Source organism: Notothenia coriiceps, unplaced genomic scaffold (assembly GCF_000735185.1).
Source record: "Notothenia coriiceps isolate Sejong01 unplaced genomic scaffold, NC01 NC01_scaffold00026612, whole genome shotgun sequence".
Taxonomy (NCBI): Eukaryota; Metazoa; Chordata; class Actinopteri; order Perciformes; family Nototheniidae; genus Notothenia; species Notothenia coriiceps.
In genome coordinates, this window is record NW_011359313.1 from 466,281 (window position 1) to 483,513 (window position 17,233).

Genomic DNA, 17,233 nt, shown 5'->3' on the forward strand with positions numbered 1-17,233 from the left:
TACCGATGGAGAAACTCATGCCGCTGTGCTTCAAGAGTGCATTTTCGATGATTTACAACTACAAAATGAATACATTTTATTTCTCGTTATGGAACGAACCCCTTGCAGTCCTCTGGGCTGAATGGGCACCAGGAGTTTCAACAGGGGATGTTTATGTTGTCAATCAAAGGCTGAGCAGTGATTAAGACTCATTTCTATCTTAATGAATGCAAATTGGCACATCTGCTATGGTGGGCTAGCTGTCCAGACTCTTCAATTAGCATGATTGATCAATTATCCTCCTGCTGGTGGCTCACTGCAAATGGAGGCTGGGAAGAGAGATGAAAGAGCATGAGAAGAAAAATGAACAGAAAACTGTCCAAAACTGAATAAATCAGATGCTTTATTTGATTAAGAGAATAATGGAATTTCATTTGAACCATGAAGGCGCTATACTTTAACACACATTTCTTTAAAAAAAATAGATAACTATTAAATATATATATTTAAAAAGCTATAATTATATAGCTGTTTTTTTTTTACGTAATAACAAAAATACGTACTTCAGAGTTTGTACATAATAAGACAGCTCAAAAGTTGATATTTCTTATATTAAAACTTGCATACACTAACTAATGCAACTAAATATGTTTTTGATCAAATCTGGCTCTGAATCTGTAAACAGCACTTTTTCACGCTTCTTTTTTTGTGTTGGCATTCCCATTGTGATACATCAACATGAAACAAATACATAATTTGCATTTTAAATAATAACATTTGTGATCAAATATTCCTGCGAGAAATGAGCTCCAGCCATGCAAATATTAAGTAGATCAGTACTCTTTCAACTCCAAAGTCTGTCGAGGATAGTGTTGTGCGTGTCTTGTTTGTGTTTTTTTTTAACAGTAAGCGTAGATCATTGAATATCAAAGCACACTGGTGAGACTGCTCTGAGTAGCAGAGTATGTATTTATAATTGTGGCTCAGAAACAGGACGGTCAAATGAGGCTCCGGCTGGCACACAGGGAAACTGTCACTGCCACCTTGTTCTCTAATGCAAATACACAGTATTACAGCACAGCAGTATAGCTATGGAGGCGAGGAAACACATTTAGCATGACATTTGCCAACACATTGTCACATTGATTGTATATGAATTTAAGTATAACAACAAAGATATCTACCAAAATGGATTTGGGTAATTCAATTAAGTAGTAAAGAAATTGTATTATTATTTACCCGTCAAGCTGTTTGTTATTCTTGGCAGTTTTTAAATCATTGTGCTGTAGTGTAACACAGCTGTGCACCAGATATTTGTTTTCTCTATCTTTGCAGACCAACTATCTGTGAATCGTTTTTCAAAAACATTCATCAGTATTACATCATTCTACATGAGGTACATCTAGCTATCATTGGGAAAACAAATGACCTACTAGCACTTTACAGCACATAAACAGATATGTCATTCATCCCACTCACATACAACGTAGTAATTCTTTAAACCGTTGAATACATTGTTGTTGATGATTAAATATAATCTTAGTTGCGTGGGACAGTTATAATGTGATTTAATGCTGGTAAAATCATCATTGTGCATAGTTCCAAACATTGAATTAGGTTGAGCATTTTGCAGCAGTTTTAGAATTTGTGCTCTTTTTGTGAACTTTTCTTTTCCTTTGTCCTTGAATTTTAAGCTTGTTTAAAAAAATGTATGATCTACAGTACAAGATTCAGTGTTTGGGCTGATCACTCCAGTAGATGTCTCGAGTGGATGTTTATAATATTGTTTGGATAACTACAGGAATTACACCCATGTTATTGTTATTGGGTTTGAGCCGAACTGTAGTTTTGATAATTATATGGAGACCAGTGAATGTTGAGAGTCTTAATGCTGTTTCTTAATACTGCAGCAGTTTGGTGCCTCTGATGCTATTGTCTGATGTCTTTTTTTTATTTATTCTGTGGAAACTGACGAGCTGTTGACAGAAAACTAAATGACACCACTTCCTTTGCGACAGAAAGACGAAATTAAATACCTATTGTTGAGGCCACCTTACTCTGTGTTGATGTTAACAGTCAAAGTCTATACAAGGCAGCTATGTGTATTTGCCCATATGTCAAAAGGAAAACAGTGTTATGAGTCTTCTCTTCCTACTGACTCATGGCTATACATCTGATGTCTCCTATTATCTTAATGTGGAGTCAACACAGAATAATGCAAATGGTCAAATCTATAATACTCTCTTTCAGCTTCTGGTTAGAGTTTCAGGTATTCAGAGAAACCTGTTTGTGCTTCATTTTCTCTTTTTCTCTCCATAGTGCAGTGAACCGCCATTTCTAGAAACATTGAATAGAAAACAAATTAAACATTTTTATGTGATATGGATCACACTCATTATTGTAAATGGAAATATCCATGATTTCGTATTGTCTGACCGGGTAAATTGCTCATTTTTTGCATATAATTATCTACATCATTATCTATAATTTGACGGGCTATTTACAGTGGCGCAGAAAGGGAGACCAGCTGTTTAGACGAGACAACAAAATCTGAAGTTAGAGCTCCATTTTAATATTTCAATAAAACATCAGATATAAAATCTTTGAATAGATGGTCTCTTCTTCTGGTCCGTATCACATTAAAGGTGTAAGTAAGTGAGTTTAAACTAAATTAATATTGGTTCAGTGACTTTAATGTCAACTCTTTATCACCACCTCCACCTCCTATCCATTATCTATCTGCTTCAGTTTCTCTCTTCACCATGCCATCATCATATATTACTATATTCTCCTTTTTGATATTTCACCGTAGAGCCCACAGCAGCAGTGATGAGAAATCCTTTTTAAGCTAAATCAAATGTCATTGCTGTTGACATAGACTTATTGGGTTGATGTGGATTTTTCAGGTCTTTTCAATATACAGTATGTGACATTTTCTGCCAGCCCATTTTTTATATTACAAAAAAATGTGTACTTTTGGCCTCTTGTGATTTATTGGAGTGATATTAAAATTATTTTCTATATTTTTATTTTGAGTCTAGGTAGGTTACACAATGCTGCAGATTTTAATAACTATGATGGTATTACTGTACCTAAAGCTTCAGTATTTTATTTTAAAATAATGGATATTTATTCTCCTGCTTTCTCATTATGAATAGTTTCTGCTTTATCTTATGTATATTGCTACATACAAACTAAACCTATCAGTGAATCCGTTTTTGTTTTTTTCAGGGAGACGACAGGGCATTTATGTGTATCTGTACTCCTACTACCACCTCTTCATTGGGGGCTCTTATAAACACATGAGCAACTTCCTATTTCCTGTGCGCATAGTGTTTTGTACACCTGCAAGCAGTCATGTAACCTTTGGGCCTGTGTGTCGAGTGTTAACTTGTGTTTTTAGTCAAAACAAACACTGGCTGTCCATACAACACCAGGGTCTATTTTCAGACTACTGTAGTAGGACAAGTTAAAAATAAATATCACACAAATGTTTGACAGAAAACAGAAAGCCACGTATTACTTCATTACATGCTTTTTTAAAATACATTTAGGGACCTATTTTTGTAAATTCTTCAGGCAATTTAATGTGTTATAATGTTCCTCTTGACATACAGCATCCCATCTTAACATCTCTTATCTTATAAAACATCATTACTGGGGAGAGTTGTCTGAAAAGTCTTCTCTCACCACGGCGAGTAAAGCAATATTAATGGTTCTGTTTCAAGCTACATGCTGGGTTTCAAAGTGCCCCTTTTAGTAGGACAAGGACTCCTTTTCCTCTGGGCTTTTAGTGAAAAAGGGTCACCAGCCCTCTTTTGTAGTTTTCTGAGTGAAATGAAACAGTTGTGGTAATGTTCATGTGAGTATTTCACAAATGCTCAATGTCCTCTAGTATGGATTAGATACACAGTCATTATTTCCTGATGGTCAAGAAATGGCCTTTGAGATTTCAAAATGTAGTTGATTATTGAAAATAAACGTAATCAGCAACTTCCCTGCTCTTTATATGGTATGTGTCCTTAAGGGGTATTCAACAGTTATCCATTGAATTGCTGAATGGCTTGCTCCATTATCAAGTAATGGTTTTCTGCTCATTTTGAACCCATCATGTACAGTATTACCTCACTGTTTTATTCTTTCCCCGATTTGGGATGCTTGTTACCAGGTTACCACTAAGAGTTTTGCTTTTAGCACATGTCGTACTTCACCGACGTCAGAGCTCTTTTCCACTCTCTCAACAACATCGCGTATGTCTCATTTCAATTCAAGGGTCCCTTGGAGCAGATAATAAAAAAAGACACTAGAAGAAAAGACCACAAGCCATCGTGCCTTTTACCAAAATGAGTTTCTCCTGACACATTTTTTTATTTAGATTAAATTAAAAACATGTTGTTTCATATTGACCTTTACATTAATGAGTCCTTATGATTCTCTCTGTTGTCCAATTGCTGTAATATTGGTTGTTATTCCTGAAAGTAATGTGGGTTTACTGTATTTATAGTATAGCTAAACATGAGATGGGCAGGGTGTAACACAAAAGCAATGCAATGAAAAGAGTATATTGTAACAGCTAATTAACTTAACTAAATAACTATGTGTTACCCTTCTGAAGTAATAATGTGTTGGACAGCATGTACCAATGCGCTTTCTAAAACTCAGCTCAAACCACATACCTGTCATAAACTGTAGTTCGAACCACGTGAAATAGGTCAGACATTGAGCTGACCTAATTTGGTTTGATCCAGTTCGTAGCAACAGTGATACTAGTTATGTTAAAGATCATTAGGAGCTCATGCCATGAGTCCCCCACCCCCCCCCTCTATGTTCTTCAATGACCTTGCGGGCTGAGCGGCTGAAACGAGACCTTGCTATCGTGCACAGCGGCTTCTGTGAGTTAGCTCGTGCTACAATCAGCTTGCCCTTGTGCCCCCCTCCTCCCACTGAGCGTGCTGTGCGGCCAACCCCTCCAGCCCAGGGGCGAGGACAGAGCAAAGCCTGCTGGGATTAGGGGGGTGGGGGGACTGGGGGTTAGCTGGCACCGTGCCACCTTCCCCTGACTGCCTGGCCTGACTGGGGGCAAAGAGGGAGGCTGCTGTGTCTCAGATTGATGAGGACAGGTCTGTGGTCTGGGTATAGAGTGTTGCAGAACAGACGTCCTGCTGGCACATCCTGCCCTCTCTGCCGCACGCCCCCCAGCCCTCCGTACTCGCCTTATCGGAACTCCTAATTGTCCTTATGAATATTTTAGAGGCGAGCAGGAATGGGAGTTCAGGGTTGGGGGTATGGTTTCAAGGGCCCTGACAGCTAATGATCCACTCAATGACCAGAGAGAGAGAGAGAATGAGAGAGAGTGGAAGACGGAGAGACAGTGAGCAGCAATGGTTGGAAAGATTTTCAATAATCTGGAAGTTAATGTTTCTCTATGGATTGTAACTCCTTGTGATCAGTGTTGTGCTACCTTTTCTTTATGTGGAGTGGGAACAGAGACTGTGCTCTCGTTCTTTTGAATCTGTAGATAATGATACAATTGGTTTGCCTTTATCTTCAATTTGTTATTGAGTTCCCTCTTGTCTATACTGAAAAATGTGCAGTTGGCTGATTGAGACGCTTCCCTTTCTGACTGTGGCGGCTAATAACTTCGTCACATCAGTCATTCACCACAGTGTCAGTGAACATAACTGCTCGCTGCAAAGCAGTTGTCTCATATTCAGTCAAATGGATGGGCTTTATATATACAATATAACATATGATCAGTTTGTTCTTATATGTATCGCTCGCTGGTTTAGATTCAGTGAGCATGACTCACTTTGGAGAAATATCTCTGGTGTACTTTGAGCCCTCAGTTCATTGTGGTCCGTCCAGTGCCATGTGTGATTGAATCTCACAATGTAAATACAGCTAGAAGACAATAATATCCAAATAAAATACAGACGGTCGAGTTGCCGCCTCCCGCTGCTCTTCCTGTCCACTGTGTAACTAGACAATGGAGTGAGCCACAGGAAGGACATGGATCCAGCCTCATATCCTCATATCAGCTACTAATGTGTAATGGTCATGAGATTAAACAAGATATGTCTGGGAATTACAGACGTCTCCTTACTCCTTACCTTATAGCCCCTTACTCCAAACTCCCAATATGTGGTGGGAAACGGCAAAAGAGAAGATGGCTTTCTACATTACTGCAACCTACAGTAGTGCTGAGCCGTGGCATGCAGTGCCTAAAGACCTACCAAAAGAGGCTTTTATTCCCCTCAAGTGAAGACTACATCACCACAGGGGAAAAGTGAACATGATGGTAGAGAAAGTCCCTTAAGATGTTATATAAGAGCAGAGATATTCCTCAGCAGATAAAAGCCTTCCTATCAGCCGCCTCCCCATGCTGATTTTCTAGTGCGTTCACACTCAAAGAAGCCCTTTGATAAGCACATTAGATGGAACGGCCTGGACACAATGGTGATGTCATGAGGATTAGCACGCTACCTTGCTTAGTGTAGCGATGGGCACAAGGGCCAATTCAAAGCACTGCAGGGCGAGAGACTGGGAGACCGGGCTGCAATGAGACCAAGAAGGGCTGCAGCACAACCAGTGGTTAAAACACAGCCTCTGTGTACTTTACGGACGGCTGGAATAAACATAGCATGTATTAAACATTCATGTTGCACTCCACTTTTGGAGCATTTTGTGTAATTTTCCTGCAGTTTCGCTGTTACATCACAAACTGTCTTGCTGTTAAAGGGGCCTGTAATCAGAGCAGTCATAGGTCAGATGGTGCTCTATAGTGAGAGCTACTGTAAGTGAAAGCTGTTGTGATTCAGGCACAATGGAAGAAACAGCCTCTTCATGCTCTCCTTTCTGCCATCTCCCCCACAATTTTGAAGTTCAGCTTTTATACCGAACCACTATCTTTCTCCTTTCACCCTGCCTTCTATTCACGTACAGTACATGAATAAGTTACATGCAGAAAGCTCTCTTGACATAAGAGAGAACATCCAAGTGAAATTGTTTTCCAAGACTCGCAGCAGCACAGTACGCAGTTTGGACCCATTTCACTGAAAGTACTTCTCAAGAAACAGGTGATGTAGGTGGCTTATGCAATGGTTTTATTTTTATTTTTATTCCAAGGAATAGTGCTTTAATGTTCAAATACAAAAGCTGAATATGGAGCCTGAAAGTAAATTTAAGGTCCAGAATTGAGCAGGCAAAACAATCTTCTTTATTTTAATAGCAGTGATTAATGTAATTTTTGGTAAGAATGTCATCAAAAAAATAATTCACATAGATATTAAATCAGATTGGCATGCCAGGTTGCTTTTCATAGCATACTATAGCCTTGTGTTCTGAACATATAGTTCAAATCTGGAGAGGCAATTACTGAGCTGAATGTTCCCCATGGTTACAGCTAGGTTAATAGTCAGGCCTCAGGTGGAGATGACAGATAGATGTTTTCGTCAGTATAAGGAAGCTTCAAGGCCTACTGCAACGGAAATGTTTTTTTAAAAGAAGTTCAAGTATCACACAAGCAAACTGACGGACACACACACATGCACACACAGACAATGGTGCCCAGTTGGTTTGACGTCAGCCACTCACAGTCTCATTTTTATTTGAAGAGCCAAATTTCTATCAATACAGGTTTGGACTGCTGTGAGAAAATAGCAGCTGGCCTCGTTCCCTCTCATCTTTGTGAGCCTCTCAGGACACTGTGAATAGATTACACAAGTTCCCTTGTCCATACTCCTTCCAGCCCTCCTCTCGCAACAAACAGCACATATCTTTCATTAGAAATGCTACTGAAAATCTCAACCTCAGCTGTATTCACATCCAGCCAACTTGGCTTTCCAAGTTACACACCAAACAATTTGATTCAACATCGTAAAAAGGCCATTTGAACCCGCTTTATATCAAGCTATTCACAATGCAAAAAGAAGCTATCTTTTCTTTCTTGCATCCTGATTGTCTCGTAGGCTTTTTCAGCTTTTTCTAGGTCAGAACGTTGTAGTGTCTGGAGCAGTCTGCCGCATTGAGATGTAAGAGCAAAGTTGATCCCGGGTCGGGTGGCCTTTAGGGCTCCATGTGGTCCCTTCTACGGCCATATCTCTGCGCGGCTGCCTCTGATTGGCCAGTGTGGGGAGCCAGGTCTTGACAGGTGTTTGAAAGAGAGACACCTGTTTGGCCATGTGCTAATTTAGTGATCCATTTACTGAAAGCAGTGGGCAGTGTCTGTGGGGAGCCCAAAACATTCCAAGTAATTTAACAAAGTATTACAGCCATGCATTTCAAAGCCTTAAATGTTATAGGACGCCATAGAGATAAATACCTCTTAATATACGACAAACACACCTTCACTGTATCTTTTTGAAGACGATATGAATTGTAGTGATGTGTAATGGAACATATGTGGTTGCTGCCTGCCCTTGTCTGCTGCTCTCTGGTTCCCGCTCACCCACTGTGCTGCAACCCCTCCCTAAATGGCTTGGGCCAGTGGGTGCGGCGTACCGAAGGCTGGCCAGGCTTGTTGTGAAAGTAGAGCAGCCCTGCCCGACTCACGCAGCCGTGCCCGACCAGCCCAACCAAGATATTCCCATAATGAGCAGGTTGGAACCAAAATGTGCAGGTTGAGATCAGATCTTTGGCTCAGTGGTGGAGAAAGTGCATAGTTTAACCCCAGTAAACACAGGCCTTTCAGGACCCTAACTAAAGAGGGTTCGTTCAGTAAACAGGAAATGAAGCAGCAAGGCGTTTTCGTAGAATGAGAAGAATGCCACTGCTCTGTACCGCACCAAACAGTAATGCATCTGTGGTACAGTGCTGGCCATTCATTATCCAGAGAACGTTTCTCTCCCTCTCTCTCTCTATCTTTTTCTCTTTTTCTCTCTCTCTCTGTTCCCCTTTAGCATTGTTGACACTTGTGTTTGAAAAATTGTGGGTGCTTTTCTGAACTTCCTTATTTCTGTGCACATCGTCTAATTTATTGTAGATTCAAATTGTCTTTGTGCCCCCATGTACTTCCCTTAAAAACATGTGAAGGCTAGTGGTTTAAGTGAAAAATTCGAAATTAAGCATCATAATGAGCAATGATATTACGCATGCCTTAGCATAGGTTTTAGGAAATGTAACTTACACTGAGGTTGTGGTGAGCAGCACGGGGTTAGCCGCATTGTCTTGGCATAGACCTAAACGTACTGTCACATCGCTGTCAGAGGATGTAGCAGCTGTAGAAATACACCTCCCCCCCTCTCCGCACACACAGAATGCACATATGCACCACACACACTCCTACTCACATAGACACTCTTTCACACACACATTTTCCATTTTCTTGCGTGAAGAGCAGAGACAGAGAGTAAGGTCTCATTAGTGTGTGGGTTCCTCTCCTCTTGCTCACACTCTGACCCCAGAATCCACAGGAGTCAGTGACCTTCCTGTAGACATGAGGCCTCCGTGGCAGCCCACAGACAGCGCAGGGCTCTGCTGTGGACCTGCAGCAGTCTGATAGAGGCACCTCGAGAGCCACACATAAATCATGTTTTGATGTACACTGTCTTGATATCACATGCTGTCACATGCTGTCAGCAAGTCTTGTTAACACCGCTATTCAGAGCTGTGATGAGGAGCAGAGAACAGCCTCTAAGAAAGTGAGCAAAAAGGGACAGCGTTGCATTTATTTGTTTAGTTTTATGATAGACTATAATAGACTCTTTATAACACCACCACACACCATCCTATGCACTTATGAACACTTTTCTTTTACAATAATTGCTCAATTTCACGCTCAAATAAGCATCTTTGACCACATTGATTATCCATTTTATTCTTCACATGCATTAGGTTTGGTAGGATTCCACGAGTAACAGCCATACTGAATTACAGGCTGGGGCAGTCTTAAAGTGCTCGGATGTAGGATCTTCTTATGCAGGGTTTTCTTCCAGCTGGGTGGCTTATGATAACTGAAACATGATGAAAAATGCAAAGACACAGAGACACAAGAGAAGGAAGAACAGGGAGAGATAGGGAGGGGGAAGAAGGAGCGAGAGAGATAGAGGAAAAGGGGGGAGGATAATATTTTGTTTCTCTGAACACTTTTGAAGGGTGAAAGGATATTTCAGTTTACCCTTGGCGCACAGTATTGAACTACATTTGAACCTTGCATATGTATATTAGCTGTTTATGGTTTAATGTAATACATGAAAGAAATGAAAGGGCAATGTACAGTAGATGTTTAATGTTGTACATGTTTGATATATACTTTTTCATAAGGTAAGCAAAAACACTAGTATTATATTGTTTCTTGAAATTGTGCAATTTCTTTTCAGAAATTGAGAAACAAAGGCCATAATGACTGTGCTAGTCCTGATCCTGAAGACTGTTTTGGGCACAGCCCCCTCATGGACGACCATTTCGGCAAACTAAACGAAGAGAGTGATTTAATGTACAAGCGCTGTGGTGTAAGTACTTCCTTTGTCCCCTGCTGTTTTGTGTTGATTCCTGTCTTTATGTTGATGTTCACTACAGGCGCTAAACAAGAAAGAACACAGAGGTTGTGATAGCCCGGACCCCGATGCCTCATATGTCCTCACTCCTCACACAGAAGAAAAGTATAAAAAAATTAATGAGGAGTTTGATAATATGATGAGAAATCATAAAATCGTAAGTACTGTAAATGCAACGTTTTTGCTTGGCTTTGTGGCACAAAGGATTTTCACTCTTTTTTCATTTAACTTTTTCCTCTTTTTGTTACCCCCAGAACCTCTGTCAACTTCTTTCAGAACTACTCTAGCTTAATATGAATGCCCCTTCACTGGGTGTGCATTTGTTTCTTATGATGATTTGTTTTGCAACTGATATTTTGGCACACCCTGATAAGATCACATTTCATGTGAACAGGTGAAATGTTGCATGCTTCTGCTGGAAAGATTATACCCTAGTATCATAGTCATGTTATCATAAATCAAACAGCAGTTGCTATTTAGAACCATTAGGAATGTACAATAAATACTTACTCACTTGTCATGAGTATTTATCATAAGGCTATGCAGGTTCTGTGATATAAGGTTTTTTTCTCCAACCTAATTTATATTTTTACAAGTGACAGCAGGCATAACCGAAAACAAGCTAGAAAAACGTTAACAGTTCCTTGATAATGTAATGTTTGAAATGTCCCCTTTATAATCCTTCTATTACCTCTCTTTAGATGCCTTCTAGCATAAAATAAATCTTACTCCTGAATGGCTCCAGCATAAAAGTGTTCCCAGAGCACACTAACACTACGCTATCATTTAGCATCTTCCCTCTCCTTCATCAAATACCACACTGGCTCACACTCTAAATTACCACAAATCTTTTGTGATCTTATCATGCGGGACAATATTAGAGCAGTGCAAGAACATAGTGCTTACTAAGCAGTCGTTTTCTCTATTTTCCTGACATGAAGAGCATCACATTGCCATTAACAAACTAATGATAACACCCGACCGGCTCACTGGATAATGCTATGATGAAACGTTCTCACCGCCACCTGTCATTCTCACTTAAGCTTTGCACAGTCAGCACTTTTTAGGTAAATGCAAGTGAGTCACGATTCTTGTAGTTGTGAATCCCTGCCATCCCTCTGCTGTGCTGAGAAACACGTAACACAGTGGTGTTTGAAAAGGTGAAAGTACGTCTGTAGTGCTGACTGCTGCAATGCCAAAGTGATCACCTGAGCGCATGTTTTTTTGTGATTTTTCTGTGTGTTGTGTTATACTGAAGACTTGTGTGTATACTTAATGTATGATGTAAATCAGAATAAACTTTTGTGATGATCTTATGGTGTTACCCAATAGCCCTCATGTTGGGTATAAAGTGTCTTAAAACATTTTGTGATGAAGAAACAGTCAAGTTTGAAATGCACAGTACGTCCTTGTTTATTAAAGCAAACCCTCAAGGGTGGCTCTCTGTTAATGATGCCATGACAATCACTGACCCATCAGACTCATCATTAGACTTGGTCTTGAGTGTGTTTATCTGTAAACCTCTGCGTGTGTTTGTCTCCCTCTTGTAGCCCACAGTATTGCCTCAGCAGAACTTCTCCATGCATGTGGCAGTGCCTGTGTCCAATCATAATGCCATGTACCAGACAGGAGGGACTCTGGGCAGCCAGGCGCTGGCGGCCGCCGCGGCCTCTCTCAGTGACAGTGGGATGCTGTCCCCTCCACAGGCCTCTATGCACAGGAATGTGGGCTCCAGTGGAGGACCCCAGAGGCCCACCAGTGCAGGTTAGTACACAAAAACCCCAGTTAATTGGTCAAAGTGGTGCACAAAGGATGCAGAACACTCAGAGCAGGATTTATTTAGTTGATTAAAGCCCCTTTGTGAGTATAGTATGTGATTACAGTATATTATTGTTATAATTCTGCTGACATACATTTTTTGTTGGAACAATTTGACAGTTCTGATGAGAAACTGATGCAAGTCATTAAGATAAGATTCTATCTTATCTTATTAGCCTAGCTTAGCATAAACACTAAGGCTGCAGCCAGAACGGTAACGGTCGTATCCGCTACAGTTCTCTATCATATAGACGGTTCAGCCACACGAGGCCAACAGGGAAAAGCAAATAACGATAACGATAACGGTTCTAGATCTGGGGACGCAATGCTTTTGGGGGCCAAACGGCTCCGTGTCTACGCCCTATACGATCATTTTCTCACTCACTTCTTCCACCTCAAAAACATCGTCCGTCTACGTCCATCCCTCTCCCCCACTGCTGCAGAAACCCTCCTCCACGCCTTCATCACCTCCCGTCTGGACTATTGCAACAGCCTCCTCTATGGTTCACCTGCAAAAATCCTCCACAAACTTCAATACATCCAGAACTCCGCCGCCCTTCTACTCAACCACACCCGAATCCGTGAACACATTACACCCGTCCTCATCAAGCTCCACTGGCTCCCCATCCCCCAGATAATTCAGTACAAAATCCTCCTAATGACATACAAAGCCCTCCATAACCTGGCCCCATCCTACCTGACTGACCTCCTCCACAGACACACTCCCACTCGCTCCCTCCGCTCTGCTACTGCCAACCTCCTGTCCCTCCCCACCCGGACCAACCTCAAGTCCTGGGGCGGCAGAGCCTTCTCCGTTGCTGCACCCACCCTCTGGAACTCACTACCCCAATCCATCAGAGATTTTTCCTCACTCACCGCATCAAAACATCACTCAAAACCCACCTGTTCAACACTGCATTCAACCACTGACCCCCCCACTCCCCCCGTATTTATTTTCTGTTTTGTTTATCTCTTTTTGTATTTTTCTTTGTTTCTTTTGTTTTTGTGTTTTTTTAAATATTTTTTTATTCTCTGTCAAAGCGTCTTTGAGTTTCTAGAAAAGCGCTATACAAGTCTCATGTATTATTATTATGTTCTGATAACGATGAAGCAATAGCCCCGCCTCTCCTCACCTCTCCTGCTCAGAAATCCGCTGCTGGGCTGTCAGAAGAGGGGGAGGAAAAGAGAGGCTCCATTTATTATTCTTATATTATTATGTAGAGTCGTTATCAATTTGTTTTAAAGCTCAATAAATAACAAAGAAGACTTGACCGGCACTTTTCTAATTTTGTCCGGAAGATTTCAACTTTAACGGACATGTTGACCGGCGAAAAAACGGAAACTCTCCCTTGGAAGAGGCGGAGAGGTGGGTGTTTTTCATCTGCTGGTGGACTACCGGAGAGATTTACAGCAGGAGCACACGCTTACCTCGGGAGGGAGAAAAAGAGCCAGAGCGTCCACCATAGGCGTCCACTGCGGAGAATAAACAGAAGGGCAACCATGGCAACCATGCGCGGGAAGTCTTCTTCGCTGCTTTTTTGTGTATTTTGTGGCAGAAGTACAGCGCCACTTACAGGCCCGGCATATGTACTACAGCGTCTCCAGCGCTTTCGAGCGGTCTCGTGTGAACGGACACGTTTCTGGTGCCTATATTGCGTGTGGACGGAAGACTTTTTTGATATCGAATTCGGTTCGTTTGCGTTACCGTTCTCGTGTGGCTCCAGAGTCCAGTCTCAAAGCAGGGGGAAACAGCTAGCCTGGTTGTCTCCAAACAAAAACAATGATAACTGCTCCACATTATATCTTGTTTGTTTGAAACAAGAAATTATGAAAATGGGCTTTGATGGGATAACATGCTGTACTGTTCTTAACTATTTTTGGATGCACTACTGTGAATATGTGTATCGGCCACGTCTCTCAGAGTCTATGCTGGTCTCCTGGCAACTTCACATCAACGGTAAAACTACTGGAGATACTTTACCCAGCCACGAAATAAAGACAGAATGTAATCCCCAATGTAAACCACAATGCATTAAAAGCAGATTTCTTAACTTTAGTTGGAGCCAGGCTAGTTGTTTCTCTTGCTTCTCCCTCTGGTTTTTCCTTTTTTTTTTTTTTCAAGATGGATGTGGATGCAAGGGGCCTCAGATCAAGCAATAATATCACTGCACCATTTAGCTGGTGTTTGTGTCATGTATTTATATTTCTTACACTCTCTTAAATGCTTATCATCACACCTTTTACTGTATCAGCGTTGTGGAAAAATAATGTCAGTGTACACTAGTTCTTGAATGAGAGGCTTGACAAAGTCATTCCAGATGGCTTTTGCAAGATCCAGCTACAATGCACAAGATAGAGGTGCAAGCAATAAGGTGTGAAATACCTAATTCAAAATTAACCACATACCAGAACTGGACAACACCTAGTTATACACAGGGGGTTTACCTATTGATTGTGTTTTGAGATAACTACTCGTTCCTGATAATTCACTTCTTTATTTGCACTATTTTTGTATGTTATGATTCATTTCAGGTCAGCCTTTATAAAAAGCTAAAAAATAAAGTGCCCCGGCCCATATAAGTGGACGTACCCAATGTGACGTCACCCAGAAGTGGGCATATTTGGATAAGATGTTGAAGCCAGGCAAATGTTGCACCTCTTTCTTTTTTAATCACAATGTAGACATTGCATAACCATACCCTGCTTAATCGTGTATTTTACTCTAAATGGGAAATGGGTTTACGAAATGAACATGTTGTATTTAAAGAAGACTTGTAACTAGCTATTGAATCTAAATCTTATAAATGAGTTTACTCAGATTATAAATCAAATTACAAGTAGAGTTATTTTTCTTATGGACTTCTATACATCGGGATTCTTTTTGCAACTAGTGGAGTTTTCCCCAGTTGTAAATGAGAAAGAATACAGGTTTAGGGCAATCCTGCATTGGCTTCACTTTTCAGACCCTTCTTTTATAAAGTCTGTGTCCAAGGCTCACGTGGCAGACCTGCTGTTGTGTGCTAGATAATGATGGTTTCTACTTGTTAGAACTTCAATGAGAGGATCCAGTAGAATCAAAAATAGAATAATTTATTGTTGCAGCAGGTTCTTCTTCATTGTGGAATTCTGCAATCATCACTTCCAACTTTAAACATAACAAAACACCCTGCTGAATACGGCTTGATGTTGCTCTCTTTAATCATAAATTGAAAATGTCCCCACCATGAGGACACTGGCGAGAGCACACGCCTCCCTTTCGTGAGCTGTGAAGATAGATCTACATGAAATGTTCATGTCTGGTCTGGCATCTCCATCACATGCTCTGCTAGCTTGCAGAAGGATGCAGATGGTTAATCATATCACTCTGTGCATCTCATTAGGTGGTATGCTGGATACCACAGACCTTTCAGTGCCAAGTGGTGTGGGCTCCAGCCCAGCGGGTAAGTCCTCCCGGAGAGATTCATTAGCTCTCTGTAGCTCTGCCCAATTGGCCTCCTGCTTAGCACGCGAGCTGGATAGTTGCATATCCATCTGTGATTGCTTCAAGACGGTTGTCACTGTCATTGACTGATAGTGCCTTTGACCGACTATATTTTCACTGCATGCAAAGGGAATACAAGTATTGTTCCTCTCAACAGAGGAAATGTATGTTATGCTTGTTAAATGCATGTGTGAGTAATGGCTCAGCAGCATTCACACAGTGTGGTGTTTGTGTGAGTATAACCAGTTGAGGCAATTAGCTGTCCGACTGACTTTGGCAGGTAAATAAACGCAGCGTTTCCTTTAAACTTGTCACCTCTATGGAGCCCTCCCTCATCCTGTTTCCTTCCCTCTATTGACAGGTGCATCTGTTTTGCCCCACTACTCAGGCAGCCCTTATAAGGCTGGAGCGGGTCTGTAAGATGCCTAGACCAGCATAACCCTTTAGGTATTCGGGCCATGACACCCCACTAAGTCCTCGGTACACAATGACCGGACAGCTTGTCATGGCCCCAATGTGCTGTGTGAGAGGCGAAAGCAGGTGGAGTTTAACTCCTTCCCTATCACTAAGCTCGCTGCACTCCATATAGTATTTCGAACAAAATGCAATATAGTGTTTCAAAATTGTACGATATTTGACATTCATAGCAAGGGGACAACCACTAGAATAGGCTTACAATGGGTATTTGGCTAGGTATTGATTATAAGGTATGCATAGCACTTTGGATCAGTTTAAGACATTTCAAGAGGGGGCTGGGTATAAGTTTAGGGTGTGGTACCAGGTCGGGTAGAGTCAGGGTCCTCTGCCAGGGGGCGTAAGCGTTTGGCACAAAGTGAGCATGCTGCAGCTGTTGTTTGTACCAAGAGTGTAGAACAGCAGATAGTACAGGGGGAAGAAACCTCTCCAAGCCCTGCTGTCAGATGACCATTCCTGACATAGCTCAGATTGTTCACAAGTAGCAGCTATGACCACAGCAGTGGCCAGATGGATTAGTGTGATATCTTCTCTCTTCTTCTTCAGTATCATCATAGAGAGAACGTTCAAGGCCAAAAACCCTGGATTTTTTGATAAAAGGGATCTCGTATTGGGATCTGGAAGAGTTATTCTTTACTTATTAGGTGAATCTGAAAATAGCCTGACTTGCAAGAACACACATGTTGATAAAAGAGGTTTTCTCTAGCAAATAAAAATAATTACAAGCCATCTGTTATTGTTGTAGTCTAATCTTTGGTTAAAAAAAGTGTTCTACAGCTACTGCGCCTTCAAAAACAATCTATTTATGTCTGTAGTTCTAGACTAGTGAGCATAACAAATCAAAGTTGTTGTGATCGGAGAGAATTTAAGTCTGCAAGCTACACAACACAGCATTACAAGCTATTGAAACACAGTGCCATTGCACATTTGTTTAATCAGCAGAAAATATTGGGTAATGGAATAAATGATATGTAGCTGCACCTAGTTT

General features: G+C 41.1%; 1 protein-coding gene across 7 annotated transcripts in view; it reads left to right on the forward strand.

The window, feature by feature from the left end:
* Positions 1 to 17,233, forward strand: part of mef2aa (myocyte enhancer factor 2aa) — a 59,490-nt gene that overhangs the window by 31,631 nt on the left and 10,626 nt on the right. For 5 of the 7 annotated variants that reach the window (XM_010784861.1, XM_010784863.1, XM_010784862.1 and 2 more), the window contains 2 exons: positions 10,495 to 10,629; positions 12,023 to 12,236. In XM_010784861.1, the coding sequence (XP_010783163.1) occupies positions 10,495 to 10,629; positions 12,023 to 12,236 (349 nt within the window). Of the gene's footprint in view, positions 1 to 10,295; positions 10,428 to 10,494; positions 10,630 to 12,022; positions 12,237 to 17,233 lie in introns of all 7 variants that reach the window. The other 2 variants (XM_010784864.1, XM_010784866.1) reach the window with 1 other exon arrangement.